The following is a 20,130-nucleotide window of genomic DNA, read 5'->3' on the forward strand; positions in this document are numbered from 1 at the left end:
TGAGGAGACTGATGCTTGGAGTCTGACTTAAGATTACAGCACACCAGCTGGTTTCCCCTTCTGTTGTAGCTAAACACAAGAACCACACTGTACCAGTGAATCCAGACTTCCAAGTATTATCTGCCAGCTAACAACGTTGTCACCGCTTGTATTCACTTACACACCACTAGACATTCACAAAGAAACTTGCCAGGATGGTTGGCAGGGAGCCAGTCAATGCCTGAAGTTAGATTTAAGCGCAGATTTGAACCTGCTCTGAACCACACCTACCATCCAGAGCAAAACACACCCTTACCATAGTGGGTGTCCGTAATCTCTCATGCAGTATTAAGAGCTGATTACGTAGACAGTTTGTGTTGAGTAGTGACTCAGTAAGTACTCTGAAGCTGCAAGTGAATTTCATAAGGATGACAACTACAATGGTTGGGGTTACATGCCTCTTGCAAACTACTAAATGCAAAAATATCTCTGTTACACAGAAAAGCAAGTAGAACAATCATTTTTCATCCCAGCAAAGAACTCAGACCTACGTCTGTTTTCACTGATGGCAACTGTCACCATCAGGACGAAGTGTTGGAGCAATGGCAATTCTTGCTGTGATTTCAAGATGCCACGTAAGTGACCTCTAAATTACTCTGTTACTAATTGGCGAGGCCATAATGTCAGATTCCTTACTCATTGCAGTAGCGAGTAATTTATTCCCTTCTCATTAGCATGAGGACGTGCACGAGAATGAGTTCATATGCATGCAGGGTTTTTTGGTTTGGTTTTTTTTACAGCCCAGACTTGGTCAGTCCTCATTCTTCCAGCTCCTGCTTGATTACTGTCCATCTGTCTGCTTGACAAGAGCCCTGCAAGTGTGGTAGATGACTCCGTTGCCACACTGCGTGCTGCAGTGCACATCAACGCTTTGCTGTGCAGAGCTGGAGTACCAATGATCCAGCGCCGGCAGCGTTAAGCAGTTCAGTGGTGAGCCAGGCTCTCTGCTGGCAGTAATGCCTTGTTCTGCTGTTAGTGTTAGTTTGAGTATCACAGTGCTCTCTTACAGGGGTTATATATACGTTTGAGTCTCCAAAAACACAGTATCTATGGCTGTTTTACAGATGAGAAGTACGAGCACAGTCACAGAAGCGCGCAGGTGCTTACCTTCTCCTCGTGGCTGTTTAGGAGCCCAGCTTGCATGACATGCACTCACGTGGTCACAACTTAGGCTCAGTGACAAAATGGGAGAGGCCAAATCTCCAGTCCTTGGCTTTACCTTGTGCCCGCTCCGAGCCATCCCTTAGCTCATAAAAAAAGACGGCATTTGTCACCGTTACCAGCACAGCACAGCTTTAAGCTGTCTGCTCTGTGAAGTAATCCAGTCTTTCCACACCAGGGACTGTAAATGGTTTTTTAATGTGTAACCAAAGGGTTCCCAAGGAATACATGCAAGACATTTGGAGCATAAGTATTTTCTTTATTTAAGAGTACATGTAGTAGAAACTTGTTTACAAAAATGTCAGTGGTGTTACATTTTTATCTTCATTGTCCAAAGCTTTTACCCCATGAAGTTGCTTGATCTGCTACATTCTTTACAGCTTTTTCACCGGTTTCAGCAACTTTGTAGACTTCATCAAGAGCTTTTAAAACAGAAAAACAAAGGTAACTGTAGCATCACTGCAATACCTTTCCCTTTCCCACCCAGTGTGGGAGAAGGGGCAGGGCAGAGTTGGGGGACTGATCTGGGGTTTCACTGATGTGACATTATTGAAATAAAGAGAACCATTACCGTACCTTTCTGACCAACATCCTTAGCCTGTTCCACCGCTTGCTGCACAGTCTGGCCCACTGTGTTAGCTGGAATTAGGAAAAAAACAAGTGTAAATCAAGCAGTCTTTATCCTTCCCCTAAACTTAGTAATCACATTTTAGAACAGTTCGCTAAATGTTTCAAGGCTAGAAGATGAAAAACTATTCCACGAGGATGGGCACATTGGTCTAGTGGGAAAGAGATGCTATTAGGAAGCTGGCTATAGTTCCCCACATTGTCATGTGTCTTGCTATGGATGAAGATTATGGAAGCTATAATCTGTGTCACCTACAGTGTCAGGAAACAAATCCTAGTAGAGGATCAGGTGCAATGAAACCTTCCTTTTACTGAGCCTGGCTAGGATCTGCAGAGAGCAGGCTTGGGCAGTTTGGTTGGCAAAGATTCTGCCACCAACTGCATAAAGCTTGATGCTCGCTGTCTGAAGCGGCATGCTGTAAGAGCAGCACATCAAAATTTAGTGAGTGGTCTAATACTTTCTCTTGTAGCTAGAGAAAATTTTATTCTGTAAGAGACCAGACTAGTTTTAAAGGCATGGAAATGTTCATTGGAGGAGACTTATTGAGACACGAAGAGCAAAAGAAGGTATTGTCTTGGAGGAACTGCAGCCTAGAAAATAGCGACAAATGTTTGGATGATTGTCCTCCAAGAGCTATGATCAGGGGAGTCTTGCTCACGAGAGTCAAATAAAAGTTTGGGGCAAATGGCCTTCAGTTGAACCTGTATTTGTTTTATTTCCCCTGGCTCTAAATACTACCTTTTTAAAAAAAAACATTGATGTGTTCTGCACAACAGACACTGAAGGAGAGGCTGAGTGAGCAAGCCAGATTCCTCATGGACATTGCATAAGGGAGACGTGCTGAAGTGAGGAAGGGCATTTAAGTGGACTGGGAGTATCTAAAACTTCAAAGGTCTCCAGGCTTGGACTGAACAGCTCTTCAACAGTAGTTGTTTCATTAAGTGTCTTGTAAAAACCAGTGGCCTGTTTCACCTTAGGTTTGTAGGACACTTTCTATTGCTTAAAAGACGCACTAATTATCATGCATCATCTTTTGCTGCAGTTGCCTAACATGAATGATGCACACTGCTCATAAGGTACAGTTCAGGAAAATGCTTCCCATAGCAATCTTAGGTTACGGCTGCTTTTGTGGCTCTTTTTAGAACCATGGGATAGGTGCTAATTTTAGATACTTGCAAAGAAAGCCCAGTTTTGCCACTCTGCACTTAGCGATGGCTCACAGGACTGTGCCTTTGGGGCACGTGCAGGCGCAGCAGACATAGTTCAGATGAGGTAATTAATAGTTGTACAGCCACCAGTTGGACAATCTTGTTCTAGTTAAAACTAGCATAAAATCCCCCTTTGTTTTCATTTAAATGGGGATTTGGAGAGTACCTCTATTTATAATGCTCCCAGGAGCGGGTGCAGTACTGACACTGATGCAAGACGAGTTCAGCATTACGTGCTGTGTGTTTACTGCCCGTCATCGAGGTACGTGCCGATGGCACAGAAGTAAGTGGCCAAAGTCAGGCCAGTGCCTGGGAGCTCCCACTGTTGTTCCAGGATCCAGCTCCAGCTGGAAGGGCTGTGCTGTGGCACAGGACTTGCTGGGAAGATACATACAGGCAAAGAGCTTCAGACCACTGGCATCTGAAGAACTGGTTCAGCTTCAAGTGCTTGGGATGCAAGGGGAAAGACTGCTGCTACTATTTAAAAACTTTGCTCCTAGTTGACTCCTAGACACTTAGTTCAATCAGCTGAACATTGAGATTACTACTCAGCTCCTCCAAGGTGACAAATACCGCTTCTGAAACATCCACATCAGTCTTCTAGCATAGACAGCCATAGGTAATGTTTCCACAATATTAAAAAAAACATTCGGAACATCAAAAAACCTCCAGAAATGTGCATTTCTAGGGCTGCTGTACAGCAAAAGCAAAAAGAAGAACTCTTCATTTGAAAACAAAAATTGATGGTTACCCTCCAATTGCCCACATCCTAGTGTTTCTTTCATGCTTCAGCATAAAAATAGTTGATTTAAGAATCAGCTTTGGAAAAGGGGGCAGTGGGTGTGGGGTTCGGCATCCTTCATCTTCCTAGCAAACTGAACTAAGGGATAGACTGTAAATAAGTAGCAGGCTTTCTACTTGCTTCATTGGGCACATAACCTGCAAGTAATATCGCTACTGCATTTGAAGTCACAGACAAAATGTCTGATTTTGAGAGTTTACCTAGATGTCCTGTAAAGAAATATGAAACAGTCTCCGCTGCTCATGTATTATACTAAGCACAAACATTTCAGGAATTGCACCAGTGCAGATCTCTGTGTTAAAGCTTCGCTAACAATGGCTCATCCAAGTGGCACGTTGTTTAAATTCAGGGCTGATTCTGCAAGCCTCTCCGCAGGAATAATCTTGACTCGGGTGCCTCGAACCCCTGCAACTGCACTTTGGCTTTCAGTGGGGCGAGCGGCTGTGATGCCGGCAGGGCTGGAGCACGGACAGCAGAGCGGAGCCGACTTAACGGCATGTGTTTGTGCAGCACTGAGCAGACCAAAGACCTCAGAGCTTCAGGGAACTAGTCCACTACGCTGTTACAAAACTCAGATCATGGCTGTTCACATTAGAAAACAAAGCCCTAAATAGGCAGCCTTGCCTCCCCTCTTGGCTTTCTGCTGCCCTCTTCTCTGCAGTGCACCATCTGGCACCCACACAGTAAAAGCCAGAGTGGGAGAAGTTGTGGGAAACCGGTAGCTAATACCGCTCCTTCATTTACTATAGCGTTAGAGGTTTGGAGGTTACAGGACATACTGACTGCACCCTTGGGGACAGCGCTGATGGAGTTCACGCTAAGAGACAGATTGGGTGGGAGCAGGGCACATACTTTAACACCCAAGGCGCAGGAGGGGGGAAAGCAGCAATTTGTATTTACCTGCCACCTGTGCAGCGCTCTCAGCTTGTTGCGTAGCTTCCTCAAACTTCTTCCCAATCCCGAACATGGCTGCGCCCGGTCCTCTCTCCCCGCAAAGGGTGGCTGAGTGAATCCCTAAATTCGGCTCTGTTACAATGTTTGGCAGAGTGCAGCTTTTTATAGACAAAGCAGGACTCCTCCCAGTAGTTACAGGGCAAATGCAAACTGGAACAGGGGAAAGCCATGAGCCCTTGTCAGGTGATTAATATAAGAGGCATAAAAGGGTGAAGAGACATTAGTGTTTATTATGTTTTCCTCCCCAGAGAGAGGGCGTGGATTAATCAGCAGCAGCTTTCCATAGCCCAGGAACGAAAGCTTTGTTTTTCCATATTGAGAAGCTGGTAAACAGCATGCGTGCCACAGCTGTCCCACGCAAAGGCTCCCGAGCCGGTGCCGCGGGGGGAGATACAGGCAGGCACAGCCCATCGTGAGCTGGGCAGAAAAAACACATTGCATCGCAGAACGCTCAGGGGATGAATTGCTTAAATCAACTTGGGCATTTCAAAACCTTACATAGAAAAGTATCCAGTTTCAGATGATTCTTGCCCACATTTTTTTTCTCCCCAGTGGGACTTGAAATTCGTGGCTGTAAAAAGAACTGGGAGGAGCTAACCCTACTTTTTAAAGTATCTGATGAAATCTTTGTTGTGTTAGACGAAGCTAATAATTTCATGGTGTGTCATAATTAATGTTTTAACCCCTTGTTTCCGATGCCTGGCTCAGGAGAGTGACGAGAGCAGGTTTGTGTCCTTCCCCTCCGTCCCCACAGCGACCACTCGCAGGACGCGGCGCAGCCCCAGTGCCGTGGGCACCAGGCGTGGGCTCGCACCGCCGGCCCCGAGCGACAAAAAGCTGAGCTGCCCCCTTGTTCCCCGGGCCAGAGCCCCTGGGGTGGGACGCGGGGCAGGGTCAGCCCGCGGGAGGCAGGCTGCCAAGCATACGGTCCCCATGCCGCCCGGGTTCCTCTCGCAGGACTCCTACGTGCCCTCCAGCCAGCCAAGAGCTGCCCCCACCCCAAACAACAAGGCTTGGGGTTTTTTTTCCTGGGATCGCCTGCTTTCTAGAAAAACTACTTTTGTGCCCTTTCACACAGCAGACAGGAGCTTTTGCTCTGTTGATCGAATAATTGTTGCTGAAAAGGGGGCAAAAAAGCGTAACCTGCCTCAGAACAAGGGGTTTATTAGTCAAACTGATCTCCTGCCTACAGTTGCCACCACAGCAGGCTCTAGGAATACCTGTCCTGATCCCAGACACGTCGCTTCACGAACAACAGTTCCTCTACACTGTCCCTCCCAGCATTACAGCAAAAGTTCTGTTTTTTTCCCAACCGTTGCAGTTTCTTACTGACCACAAAGTCCTGCTTTATGTCAATTAAGATGTGAAGGGTCTTCTGGGGGTGGGGAGGGGCTTCTCTGCATCATTTCATCTTCTGACAGCAGGGAAGGGATTATTCACCATATCTGAAAGCAAATTCTACCAGAATATGCTCAGAAAAAACAGAAGGAAAGTAACAGTTTTGGGTTTAAATTAACGTTGTCTTTGACATCGAGTCAAGGGGTGTTGAAAAAGTTCAGAACTGACCTGTGACAGAAAAGAAAGCCCTGAAATATTTCAGATAACTCAGAGCAGCATTTGACCCATGGAAATTCATTGTACAGCAGCCCAGTGGTAAAACGCACCCATCGTTCCCTGTAACATCCTCAATTACCCATGGCCGGCCTCGCTTGCAGGAAACAGCAATTTCCTAGTCCTCAGCTGCTGCTCGGTACGGACAGGGAGAGATGTGTGAAGGCAGCAAGACTCAGTCAGCAACAGGCTTGTGTATGTGGTGAGGTGACTGGTTATGTTGTAAAGAGACACTAGAAATGCCCCCTTTCATCCTCTATTAATTGCAAAGCAGATAGTTCCTTCTCTGTCATGCTCCAGTACTGCAAATGCAACTCTTTTTTTCCAAAAGCCACGTCATCACTAGCTCATGAGCAATTTCCACGAGAGCAGATCAGTACAGCACCAGCACTAACTCTTTGACTTCCCAATGAACATGAGTGTTGAAATAAAATTACAGAAACAATCCTAATTATATTACACCAACACACTGCAGGTACATACTGAGTTGTAACATTAGAGAGAGTACATGCAATTGCAACACTCCCTACAAACAGGTGAAGGTGATTGCCTCACAGGAGTAAAAACATACAGCATTAACACACACCACAGTTTTCAAATATAAAAAGGACCTATTTTCTGTTACCACATAGCAACTAAAACCATAGAGGACCAGTGAAGAGGTAGTTCTCTGCAGGCACCAGGATTTTCATCACTTATGCATTTAAACTGACATGAGATTGCACTCAGTGCCATAGCTTTTGCCATCCATCATCGCAGCAGCACGTCTCAGTGACTGCATTTACGAACTTCATGTAAGCACAGGAGGTGCAGGTGCATTGCACCAGGGCTTTCTATAACAGGAGCTGCCCCTCCACACCACTGCCGCTACTCCTCCTCTCCTCGGCTCCCTCAGCCACCCCGGCACAGCAACACATCCCGCTGAACTTTGTTAGTGCACCGGGGCAACGAGAGCGGGGCCTCAGCTCCCGCCACCTCCACAGGGCTCATCTCCATGCGCCGAAAAGCCTCCCTGCACCTCGCTCCCCGCCGATCACGCAGCCAAAGCCCAGCGCTGCTGCTCAGACTGAGCAACACCAGGACAACTTGCTGAAAACACGGATTAAAGCTGCCAAGGCACAAGCACGTACACATCCTAAGCTCAGCCACCAGCCAGCACGGGCAAACACACAGAGCTCGAGAGCAAAGACAAAACCCTGCATCCTTTGCCACAAGCGCAGGCTGCGGGATGCCCGGCCTGGCTGAGCACCTCCACCTGCCAGCACCGGCCACCCTGAGATATCTTGGCCTCTCCCACAGGTCACATCCCTCCGCCACACAGCCGCAGCACCCAGGGGGGGCAGAAATCGCAGAAACCATGCCACTGACACACCACCAACATGCCACGCCACGCCACGCCACGCCACGCCACGCCACAGACTTCCCTCCTCCCTGCAAAGGACACAGCTGCCTCGCACGCCCCAGCCCTACCTGCCCACCACGTCTGCAGCCAGGAGCTTCCCCCAGCCCCCCCCCCTCCTGCAGCCCCTTTATAGCCTCCCCGGGCACAGCTGGGCAGCCCCGGCCCAGGTGCGGGCAGGATTTGGGGAAGGGCCCTTATTTGCCAAACCTGGCAAGGTCTCAAGTGAAGAGGCAATCTGTGCATTTAGCAGGAAATGAATTTAAAACATGAAAGGAAAGTTGCTCTCATCCTGTGGGCAACAAACACCAGTGAAGCCGCTGCTGCCACAGGCTCTGGGGGCAGACGCTGCTGGCAGCTCCAAAACGGAGCTGGACACCACCACGGACAATAGATCTGTTCATAACTGGAGACTCCAGGGAGTGGCTGGGATATACCCTCCAACATTGTTAATCCACCAATCGTGGTTGCTTGGGAGTATGAGAGGAACGGTGCAGAGTGGCTCGGGGCCGGGGAGGGGCATCTGACATTTTTTCAGGTCATGGCAAAATGGGATAACGCGGTCAGAGTATGCAGTCAACACAGCAGCTTCACCCCCGGCACGTATCAGCATATAGGGACAATAGCGTCCAACGCAGCAACAGATTCTTCAACTTCATGTTTCTCGGTGTTAGTTGAGGAAGGCGAGTTTCTTCCTGCAGCCGTGCTGCCCCATCCCACGGTGAGCGGCTTCTCCGTGCTGTGCTCAAGAAGCAGCGCGCTGTTCCATCACTCGTGCCCCACGACCCCGGGCGCTGCGTGCCCTGCGGCTCCTTCCTGGCAGCTGCTGGCCTCCTGCGGCACCCCCCGTGCCCTCCCCGTGTCCTGTCCGTGTCCCATCGCTCAGCCCCAGGCCCCCGAGCTGCGGCAGGGCTGGGAAAGCTGCCTGCAGCCCCCCTGCAGCAGCCCCCCTGCAGCAGCCCCCTTGCAGCAGCCTCCCTGCAGCAGCCCCCTTGCAGCAGCCCCCTTGCAGCAGCCCCCCTGCAGCAGCCCCCTTGCAGCAGCCCCCTTGCAGCAGCCTCCCTGCAGCAGCCCCCCTTACAGCAGCCCCCTTGCAGCAGCCCCCCTGCAGCAGCCCCCCTGCAGCAGCCCCCTTGCAGCAGCCTCCCTGCAGCAGCCCCCCTTACAGCAGCCCCCTTGCAGCAGCCCCCTTGCAGCAGCCCCCCTGCAGCAGCCTCCCTGCAGCAGCCCCCTTGCAGCAGCCTCCCTGCAGCAGCCCCCCTGCAGCAGCCCCCTTGCAGCAGCCCCCTTGCAGCAGCCTCCCTGCAGCAGCCCCCCTTACAGCAGCCCCCTTGCAGCAGCCCCCTTGCAGCAGCCCCCCTGCAGCAGCCTCCCTGCAGCAGCCCCCTTGCAGCAGCCTCCCTGCAGCAGCCTCCCTGCAGCAGCCCCCTTGCAGCAGCCCCCTTGCAGCAGCCCCCCCTTACAGCAGCCCCCCCTTACAGCAGCCCCCCTGCAGCAGCCCCCCCTTACAGCAGCCCCCCTGCAGCAGCCCCCTTGCAGCAGCCCCCCTGCAGCAGCCCCCCCTTACAGCAGCCCCCTTGCAGCAGCCCCCCTGCAGCAGCCCCCCTGCAGCAGCCCCCTTGCAGCAGCCTCCCTGCAGCAGCCTCCCTGCAGCAGCCCCCTTGCAGCAGCCCCCTTGCAGCAGCCCCCCCTTACAGCAGCCCCCCTGCAGCAGCCCCCCCTTACAGCAGCCCCCCTGCAGCAGCCCCCTTGCAGCAGCCCCCCTGCAGCAGCCCCCCCTTACAGCAGCCCCCTTGCAGCAGCCCCCCTGCAGCAGCCCCCCTGCAGCAGCCCCCTTGCAGCAGCCCCCCTGCAGCAGCCCCCCCTTACAGCAGCCCCCTTGCAGCAGCCCCCTTGCAGCAGCCCCCCTGCAGCAGCCCCCCTGCAGCAGCTCCCCTGCAGCCCATGGAGGGCCAAGAGGACCCTGTGGGGTCTGGGGCCAGGGCCACGGGGGGAAGCAAGAACCTGATTAACTGCAAAAAGGGTGACTTGGGAAAAGAGGGAAAAAGGCGGCGGGCTAGTCCTAAAGGACAAAGGGGGCTGTGTTTCGTAAATGCTGCCCAAGTTAGACACGGGAAATGAAACGGCAGCTAAAGCCACAAGGCGTGGGAGCGGGCCCTGGGGGGAAACTGAGGCAGGGGGAGCTGGCGCTGACAGGCCCTGGGGGCTGCTCGCACCGAGGCCGACGGAAGAGCAGCGAGAAAGCGCTCGACAGGCGTGCTCTCTGCTCTCCAGCTTTTAAAATTAACCACGAGGGCTAGAAACGCTCAAAGGACGCTGCCGGTTGCCTGGGCTAGGTCTCAGAGTTGCAAAGAAAGGAATAAAAAAATATATACGTGAACTGTTACTAAATGGGAAGAAGTAGTTACTTGGAAAACGGGATTGCGTGCATTGAATTCCTGGTAATTTCCTATCTGAAGGCAAAAAGGAAACTAAACAAGCATCACCTGTGTGTGCGTGCGTGTACATGTATGTGTACCGCTGCGGTGTCAGCAGCGGCGGAGGGGCCCGCACAAAGCAGGAGAAGCATCTGTTAAGGCAGGGCTTATGAGCACAGTGAAAATGGCTCATGCAAATCTTTTCGGAGGCTGTTGGCCCCCATGCGCGGGGAGGCCGGGGCTGGAAACTGCACGGCAACCTGGTAATGGGCAGCAGGGTGGGGGAGAGGCAGCAGGGATTTACCAGAAAAAAAAAAAAAATAAAATCACCTTTGCATTTTGCCACATGACAGGAAACCACAGCCGCAAAGACGGGTTTCAGAGAGCCTGGATTCTGGATAACCCATAGACCATTAATCAAAGCATTCACCTGAGATGAGGATTCCTGTTTTCTTGGGCAAAGGAAGGAGGTGAAGGCGGATTTTGAGCAGTCTGGTAAAATCTGCGCTCCCCGAGCCCCTGCCCTGCTGAGCTGCGAAGGGGAGGTGGGGCAGCCGCTTGTCCCCCCCGCCGCCCCGGGAGGGTCCCCGGAGCCTTGGAGTGGGGCAGGCGGTGCTTGTGCCGGGCAGCCGGCCAGGCTGGCACACGAACCCGCTTCACTCAGCGTCTCACGGCTCAGGCAGCTGCCGGCACACCCAGAAGCAGATTTTAGGAAACTCAAGAACTCAGGTGTTGGATAACTTCACGTGCCTCTAAGGCTGATGGCACGTGAGCTGGTGGGAGCACTAAGGACGTCTCTTTTGGTTTTACACAGCATCTGGAGTCTTCAGGTGGGCTGGGGAGGCACGGTCCCGGGTTGGGGCATGGCACCCTGTGTGAAGCACGAGGGAGGGACAGCCCCAAATACTCTAAGGCCAAAGAGCACTGTGAATAAGGCAGTGACCTTACCTGCGGAGCAAAGTGCTGAAGTTTAGACCTGGAAATGCTTGCCTGCAAGTGACTCAGACTCATAGAATAGAATAGAAAGGAATAGAAAGGAATAGAAAGGAATAGAAAGGAATAGAATAGAAAGGAATAGAATAGAATAGAAAGGAATAGAATAGAATAGAAAGGAATAGAACAGAATAGAAAGGAATAGAATAGAATAGAATAGAATAGAATAGAATAGAATAGAATAGAATAGAATAGAATAGAATAGAATCGTTTAGGTTGGAAAAGACCTTTAAGATCATCCAGTCCAACCATTAACCTACACTACCAAGTCCACTCTAAACCAATCAAGGGTAGACTAGACTAAACCATGTCCCCAAGTGCCACATCTACCCGTTTTTTGAACACCTCCAGGGATGGTGACTCCACCACCTCTCTGGGCAGCCTGTTCCAATGCTTGACCACCCTTTCCGTAAAGAAATTTTTCCTAATTTCCAACCTAAACCTCCCCGGCGCAGCTTAAGCCCATTTCCTCTCGTCCTATCGCTAACTACATGGGAGAAGAGACCAACACCCACCTCGCTACACCCTCCTTTCAGGTAGTTGTAGAGAGCGATAAGGTCTCCCCTCAGCCTCCTCTTCTCCAGACTAAACAACCCCAGTTCCCTCAGCCGCTCCTCATAAGGCCTGTGCTCCAGACCCTTCACCAGCCTTGTTGCCCTTCTCTGAACACGCTCCAGCACCTCAATGTCTTTCTTGTATTGAGGGGCCCAAAACTGGACACAGTATTCCAGGTGCGGCCTCACCAGTGCCGAGTACAGGGGCACAATCACCTCCCTGCTCCTGCTGGCCACACTATTCCTGATCCAAGACTCACGGGTGCCTGTGGCACAGCATCTGCCCTCGGGACAAGAGATGCGAAATACTCTGCTCAGACACTCTGAGCAGGCTCCTGGGAGCCGTGCCGAAGCAGCAAAGGGGCGAGGGCTCGGTGCCACATCCCTGTGCCGGGGATGGGGCATCGGGAGCTGCCTCCGGTGCTCCACGGCCAGGTGGAGAAAGGCGCTGCTCCTCTTCCTCCTCTCCTGGCTCAGGGGTGACCTCCAGCAGTCCCTCCAGCCGGGCAGCCCAGCCCCTGCCCTGCTGGCGCTGCTGCCAGCACGGGGCCGGAGCAGCAGCCGGTGACAGCCACTGTAGGGACGCTGAAGACTTCGCCCATGATTGCTGTAAGGGAACATAAACACCGCACGCACGGGAGTCAGGGCTGTGTTGCACAAAGCAGCAGGAATGGAACCAGTCATATAAGGGGATAACAGGTTTTACCGGCAAAAACCCTACATTCTCTCAATTTTTTTTTTTTTTTTTTTTTTTTTTTTGTGTGTGTAATATGAACTAAGAAATGGTTTGCCGAAAAAAAAAAAGGTGTGATGGAGAGTGGTGTATGGACCGCTCTCACCCACAAACGCAGCACCGGCGTCTGAAACGCCGAGCCTAAAGAGCTCTTTCTCTGAAGATTTCACCATCAGGGAGGTAACCATGGAAAGTACAAAATAATGAAGTACTATTGAAGGTTGCCCAGTAACTCAGAGTGCAATAGTCTAATGCTTTTTCTGTGAGCTTGTACTTGGGTAAATATTTAGGCTTTTAAAGCTTTAAATGACAGTGGCCATTGCATTGGGACACTCTGTGCAAAGCCCTGGACTATGTTTACTCACAGATGGTCTATTACTTTTAGGATCCTCTACAGGCTTTTCAGTCCATGTGGTCCTTCTGCAGCTTGTAGCAGTCTTTGGGTTCAGCGGTGAGCCAGCCTCTCCTAGGACCACGTTCACAAAGATCAGCGCACGCACGGCTTCCAAAACCCCCTGGTCAACCACAGCTCTTGGTCAACAGGTGCGAGACAGTGGGGTCTCAAGCTGGCCTGGGTTGCCGTGTTTCATTAAACCCAGATTCTTTTGGTTATTCTTTGTTTTTTCTTTTGTAAGGCCCAGATTGGCTTTTTACTGCAATCAGGCTGGTAAGGCTTCAAACTGGGAGAACAAACAAACAAACAAACAAAAAAAAAAAAAAAAAGAAAAGAAAAAAAAAGAAAAAAAAGAAAAAGAAAAATAGAAAAAAAGAAAAAAAAAGAAAGGGAAAAAAAAAAAGAAAGAAAAGAAAGGAAATATTGCCCAGCAATGAGAAACCCCCAAAGGCCAAGGTAAGAGCACTCACTGTGACTGAGTGGGCATTAGTGCCTTCTGTTGACAGAGGCAGCACTAAGTGGGCACCCTGTCTGACTGCAGCAGCCTCTGATTGCCCAGCAAGCCGCAATCTAAAATAAATATTTCCATCTCTAGACAAGACGATTGCCCACTTCCCTCTCTCGCACCGGCTCCCTCCCCGAGCACCACCGCCTCCGTGAGCGGGCAGCCGCCGCGCAGCATCTCCGGGGCGGCCTGGAAGCACCGCGCAGACGCTGCAGCAAGAGATGCGCTGAGCGCGCGGTGGTGCCGTCTCTCGCCAGTCGTTTTTAGCGGTAGTGCTGCAAGCGTGCCTTGGGATAAAGCGTCCGATTTTTGTCCCCAGGAGATCTAACAGGGGATGTGTTGTGGATAATGGTGACAAGAAATGTAGACTGGCAACACATATACAAGGGGAAGGATCAAAGCATTCTATGATTCTATCAGCCCTGCGGAGGAGGACTTGGGGGTACTGGTGGGTGAAAAGCTGGACATGAGCCGGCAATGTGCGCTTGCAGCCCAGAAAGCCAACCGTATCCTGGGCTGCACCAAAAGCAGCGTGGCCAGCAGGTCGAGGGAGGTGATTCTGCCCCTCTGCTCTGCTCTGGTGAGACCCCACCTGGAGCCCTGCGTCCAGCTCTGGGGCCCTCAGCACGAGAAGGACATGGACCTGCTGGAGCGGGTCCAGAGGAGGGCCACAAAAATGATCCGAGGGCTGGAACACCTCTCCTGCGAGGCCAGGCTGAGAGAGTTGGGGTTGTTCAGCCTGGAGAAGAGAAGGCTGCAGGGAGACCTTAGTGTGGCCTTTCAGTGCTTAAAGGGGGCCTACAGGAAAGATGGGGAGAATCTTTTTAGCAAGGCCTGTTGTGACAGGACAAGGAATAATGGATTTAAACTAAAGAAGAATAGATTTAGACTAGACATTAGAAAGAAGTTTTTTACACTGAGGGTGGTGAAGCACTGGCACAGGTTGCCCAGAGAGCCAGTGGAGGCCCCATGCCTGGCAACATTCCAGGTCAGGTTGGACGGGGCTCTGAGCACCCTGATCTGGTTAAAGCTGTCCCTGCTCCCTGCAGGGGGGTTGGGCTGGATGGCCTCTAAAGGTCCCTCCCAGCCCAAAGCATTCTAGGATTCCATGATTCTATGATTCTATGAAGGATGAGGGGGTGGAGGCCACTGCTCCCATTCACTCGCAGAGACCACGGGGCTCCTCTGCGGCGCGGGGCTCTTGGTTTCCATACGTCCGTCTGCCGAGCTGCAAAATGATACAGAACTCACCGCCCGGAGAGGGTGGTCACTGACCAAACTGGGCTTTGAATCAAAAAGCAAGAGAGATTTGTAAGACATTGTGCGATCCTTTACTGAAAGCCCAAGAAAATAACAAGAGTACATAGCGAGGTGATGTATTTCTGGGTGGTGGAAATCTTACAAAAACTTTTATTTATCTTAATCTGAAAACACAGCAGATGGGAACAAACGAACAACTGACATGAAATATAACCCCGGCTTAACTTCTGATTACTGGAAGGAAACTCAGTTTCATCACAGCAGTGTTCTGGTGTCCTGGAGCATGAACGGTTTCACTGGGTTCGTAAATACCCTCAGCAAATGTGGCGATAATCACTGCGCTGTTGTAAGAGCAGGGCGGTAGCACTGCTGAAGCCTTATGAGCCATGTTGAAGATTGTGAACAGACGTTACAAGATGTGCTAAAAGATGTGGTTTTCCTATATGAAGGACGAGGGGGGCCTTCTGCCCTAAAATTTTGTATTTGGAGAGAGAAAAATTATCCGGATCTCAAACAGCTTTTGTTTTTCCACACAAAGGAGTAGGGAATTGCAGACCAAAGAGATATTTTTATATGCAATACTGCTTGCTTAAATTAGCATCATTTCTTAAATCCACATTTTTTCCCAAGGTCAGACATTGCTTCTGCAGCTTGTCCGGATGCTTTTTCTACCCCATCTTGCACAGTCTTGGAAGCCTTGTCAATAGCTGCAAGAGAGGGAAAAAGATAAGCAAAAAAGCTGGAAAACGCAACATGGTTTAATATTTACGATGGAAGGGGGAGGTGTGAAAATGATTAGACTATAAAAATATGGGCATATATCTGTAAAAACAAAAGGTTCTCCACAGCTGGTTATAGTTGGGTTTGGCAGGACATGTTTAGGATGGGCTGTAAGGCGTCGCTAAACAGGAGCGGTCACGCAGAAGTTTTGGGTGCTGAGCTGAAGCGGTACGAGATGAACGAGGAGACAAAGCTGGAATACATCGATTTTTGTGTACGCGTGGCCTGGCTGCTGGAGGAGGGTGCTTTGGGCTAAGAGGTGCTGTGAATACTGGGGTGTTTGGGAAAGACAATCTTATCAGGCGATGGGGAAGGTGAAGGATGCTGTCCCCTGTATTCCTTCCTCCTCAGCGTATTTGAGGCACCACCAGCAAGAGCTGTGCTCAGTCGTGGGCCGTGGGCACAGGGTCACTCCTGTGGGGGACCCGACATCAGCCGGGATGGGAAACTGCTGAAGGGTCTCACCAGGAGAGAGGAGACCCTCCCAGACAGGCCACAGCGTCTCTCTCTTCTCTGGGATCTTGGCTATATTTTGGCAATTTTGCTGCCTCCCCATCTAACGTGAACAAGTGCCCAAGCCCTTCCTTCTTGTCACATTGTGGAGCTGCAGAGGGTATCTGCTCTAAGGAGATATTGCCAATGCATTTTGGCTTTCATTAAACATTTTAGACCCTGAAGTTGCCAATCCTCCCTTCATTCTTAGAAAACTGTTAAACCCAAGTGAGAACCAAGCTTAGTTTTTAGTTTAACTTGTTTGCAATCCTCAGAAACGAGACGCCAACACTTTCCTGACGGCACCTTTCCAGATCATTAATGTTTGACCCCAGCTGCTGCCTCAGCAGGCGCTGGGGGCTGGCGGGGGGGCTGCACCTGGATGGACCCCTGTCCTCTGGGCCGGGGAAGCAAGGTGCATCACAGGGTTACTCAATCCTCAAGAAAGAAGAGCAAAGTTTTGTCTGTGCTGTTCCCACAAGTTTTCTATGAAGGAAGCCAAAATCTGAATGCTTTGCATGAGACTCGGTGGCTAGGGGGGTGTCAGCTATCGTGGTACATCCGACAGTAAACATATGGAGCTACTAAGCAACAGATCCCCAAATCCTTTCCCAAGAGATTTGTAAAAGGCCAGAAATTGTCACTGAAACCAAGGACTTTCAGGCTGAGAATGCCCGTGGGACAGAGGGGGAAAGAGCACTGCCCGCGGCTGGCTTGTTTTGAGCTGCTCCATTGCCTCTTGATTTGCACATCATGTCTCCTACCTTTCTGGCTTGCATCTGTAATTTGGTTGACTGCATCCTGAGTAGCCTGTCCCAACGTGTTTGCTGTAATTAAGGACAAAAAAAAATTCACTTCCGGCTGTTCACATTTATGCTTATAGGAATTCCCTGTGTCAATCGGCTTCTCTGCAGGGCCACAGAAGGTTATGCCCCTGGCAAGAGAGAAGGCTGGTAGGGAGCAGGCTGAGGCTGTGTGCTTCGCTCCTGGGCACCCGGGGAACCACGTGTGTTGCCAGAGCAGCTTGCTGTGAGATTAGCGCTCACCTAGCACCTACGGTCAGCTGAGCAAATCCATGACAGATGAGAAGATAAAATAAGAAAGAGATAAAGAAGCAAAGATTAGCAGTGAGTTGGAATGATGACATTTAGCTGCAAGTCACTTATTTAACACTACACTTGCTTTTATTGATTTTTTTAAGCTTATTCTGCTTGGAGAAGCTTGCCCCTCTAGCATGCATTTTCTTTGTGGGCCATTTGGGAGTAGTGCCTTTTCCAAAATGGAAGCAAATGCATTAAATAGAGCAGGATAGGAAAAGGGAGATTATACAAATAAGATATAGATAGAGGAAGAAGAGGAGCAGAAGCTAGAAATGTAACAGATCGACTCCAGAATATAAAGCATTAAAAAAGTGATATGCCGTGTAATTGTAAGATGTCTGATATTTTATGAAAGAGCGATAGCCATCCTATCACTTCAGCTAGAAGAAGTGGTGACCCCTCAGCGGCATGAATATATTCAGGATGTAGCGAGAACTATTTTGTTTTTCAGAAAGGCGTACTGTCATGTTTCTGGGTCTACTATACATTTGTTCCCAGGTGTATGGAAATCTACTGTAACTCCAAAGAAGTCAGTGAGGTTACTCACATATGTCAGCTGTACAACAAAGTGTCTGCAAGATCAGAATCCAGGACTGGTACAAATTATACCCTGCTAGGAATGGGCTGCACACAAACACGGTAAGGAATATAATATAAAACGCTAGCATAAGCTATACACATACTGAAATTTTCCATTTAAGGGAAAAGCTATTATACGTTGCATTGAAAAGTTGGTTTGCGATGCACAGTGCTAATAATAATACAGAGCTTGGCCCTACATCACGGGCATAGCTATGACAGAAGTGTGTACACAGATTATTTTTTTAAACCCTGCAACGTCTGGCGATCACCCCGGGAGAAGAATACAAGAGAAACATACTTGTACTACTTATTACAAACAGTCCGTTGCAATCAATACACTTATTACCAGAAGGCATTGATAGTCAGGCCAAGTAGCAAATGTTAAAGGTTAACGCCAAATTCTTAAAAACAGAGCGATTTAAAAACCTCGGCAGAGGATGAGGAAAGACCACCCTGAGCAATGTAAAAGCTAGATACAAAAGGTTATTACTACCAAAACAGGCTTCACTGCTCTAAAAACACTAATTTTAAAGATGTGTTTGGGGAGCGATACGGGTTGGCCGATGCTCAGCAGCCGCGGAGGGAGCTGTGGGCGCGTGGAGGTGGTTGCCCAGGCTGAGCCAAAACTTGGCGATGGCCAAAACTTGGCCCCAGGAACTGAAAGAAAAGGCAAAGCTGCGTCCGGCCAGCACCGGTGAAGCTAGTAGTGCAACTACAGATTGTGGTTTCCATAAGCGAAACCAGCAGCTAAGCCCCCCTCAACTATACAATGATATTTAATCTTTCTTACCAGCACCTTTTGCTGCACCTTCAGCCTGTTCCTTCAGTCCCTGGAAGTTTTTACCCGACATCGTGGCTTCTGACACCTGTTAACACTCCTCTGCTTCAATAAAATTAAGCGCCTGGTGATGGATAGCACACCATGTGAGGGGTGTCCTGACCTGTCCTGGTTTTATACATGTGCCAGGAGACCTGCTGATGCTTTTGGGGGTGATTGGTACAATGGGTGGAGTTTGAATGTGAGGAATGAGAGCTAAAAAATTCACACAGAAAAGCCATTTATTTACCCTCCCCAATGAAAGGGTGTGCCTGGGTAGAGATTTCTGCTTCATCGCACTGTCTTTGTTTATAAGTTTGGGTTTTTTTAAAGATCAAAACCACGAAAAAACCTGTTCCACCATCACAGACAGAAAAAACATTGAACTGAGAGTTGTAAAGACTGCTGGAAAACTACCGAAGTAGCAGTGCCTGGGCATGGCCAACTTTCGTCCCCTCCGGGCTGGCTTCTTTCTCCTTCCTTCATCCCCTAAGCTGAACCTCCTGAGAACAGAAATCAGCCCAAACTTCTTTCAGTTTTTAGCAGTTTTAATCACAAGCCCCTTTTCTTGTCAGGTGGGATACTGTTAGGTGGGGAGAGTTGTTACTTTTACCTGTATTTTTATAAGAAACTGCAAATCTGGTCATCTTTCCGGTTGCGTGCTCAAGTCGGATTGCAAAAGCCCAGCCTCGCTGAAGGCCTCGCCTGGGTCAGGCAGGGAGCCAGTGCCAGCACTAGCAATTCTCAGGGGAAGGGAAAAAAAGAAGCCAAGTTAGCAAAATGACCGTTCCCTAGTGTGGCTTTGTACTATTCATTTTGTTAGTACAGAAATAATGTTTAAAATAACTTCCTTACCTAGCATCGCTACAATAATAAAAGTTTCTGGCTTTAACCTCTGGCATTTTACAGGTTTCCACTAGCTTTTGGAATTTACATTTTCTGCCACCAATCCCCAGTACAAAGAAACTTTGTACACCAATAAACTATTGCCAGAGTTGGGGGCCAAAGGGCTCGCCAGCTTTGTGGGGCTCGGATTCCTCATCGCCATTTCCCAGCGTACAAAGCACCTCGGTTCACATGTTCACACTCATCCCCATATTTGTCTTCCTGAGGAAAGCTTTATTGTCGGGAAATGGGCACGAGAACAAGATGCCGTGGACAAACTAGGGTGGGAAGTGAGAGTGCTCGTAAGTTTAGTACTTCATTAGTACCCAAGTGAGGAAGAGCAGCAGAAAACAAGGTTAAATGCATTCCTCTGCGGCTTCTATTCAGCCTGTCATTTCAGAGAGCTCTTTTCAACTTTTGCACCGCTGGCACCACTCATTTATTATTTCAAATAGCAATTCTCTTTCCCCTTCAACAGGTCAATTAGCAATTTAATTATCCATTCACATCAGGTATCTTGTTCAATTCCTTGTTGATTTCTTTTTCGGAATAATTTTCTTATTTGGATTTGCAAAAACTCAGATAAAAGACATCCAATATTCTGGGGCGCTGGCATTTTTTGGACAAAACCACTGACATAGACCTACTTATCTTTCATGCCCAAACCTGAGAACCTAGCAGCAACAAAGCCGTAACAAGCAGGCGGATTTCAGCTGCTCTCAGCCCCCGCAGCTGGATCGCTGCTGCCTCGATTCGCTTTGTGCAGAGTGTTCGTGAGAGCAAGGAAGAGGCTCTCCAGCACCCGCCAGGCAGCTT

General features: G+C 49.7%; 2 protein-coding genes across 2 annotated transcripts in view; one reads left to right on the top strand and one right to left on the bottom strand.

Moving 5' to 3' along the window:
- Nucleotides 1-503, top strand: part of GLUD1 (glutamate dehydrogenase 1) — a 32,197-nt gene extending 31,694 nt beyond the window's left edge. Inside the window, exon 14 of the transcript XR_012831444.1 lies at nt 480-503. The gene's annotated coding sequence lies outside the window, so the exon portion shown is untranslated. The remainder of the gene's footprint in view (nt 1-479) is intronic.
- A 14,755-nt stretch (nt 504-15,258) lies between these two features.
- On the bottom strand, nt 15,259-18,463 carry ADIRF (adipogenesis regulatory factor). The gene is made up of 3 exons (XM_009482690.1): nt 18,403-18,463; nt 16,695-16,757; nt 15,259-15,365 (listed from the first exon to the last, which is right to left on the bottom strand). Exons 1-3 carry the CDS (start codon nt 18,461-18,463, stop codon nt 15,259-15,261), a joined length of 231 nt encoding a protein of 76 aa, XP_009480965.1.
- Nucleotides 18,464-20,130: the final 1,667 nt, after the last annotated feature.

This window comes from Pelecanus crispus, chromosome 10 (genome assembly GCF_030463565.1).
Source record: "Pelecanus crispus isolate bPelCri1 chromosome 10, bPelCri1.pri, whole genome shotgun sequence".
Lineage (NCBI taxonomy): Eukaryota > Metazoa > Chordata > Aves > Pelecaniformes > Pelecanidae > Pelecanus > Pelecanus crispus.

Bases quoted from the DNA above. Each gene is read 5' to 3' on its own strand.
- ADIRF (XM_009482690.1), bottom strand. From the start codon at position 18,463: ATGTCGGGTAAAAACTTCCAGGGACTGAAGGAACAGGCTGAAGGTGCA. The intron at 16,758-18,402 runs GTAAGAAAGATT...CCTTAATTACAG, and splicing joins AGGTGCAGCAAAAGGTGCTG to CAAACACGTTGGGACAGGCT. The intron at 15,366-16,694 runs GTAGGAGACATG...CCTCTCTTGCAG, and splicing joins TACAGATGCAAGCCAGAAAG to CTATTGACAAGGCTTCCAAG.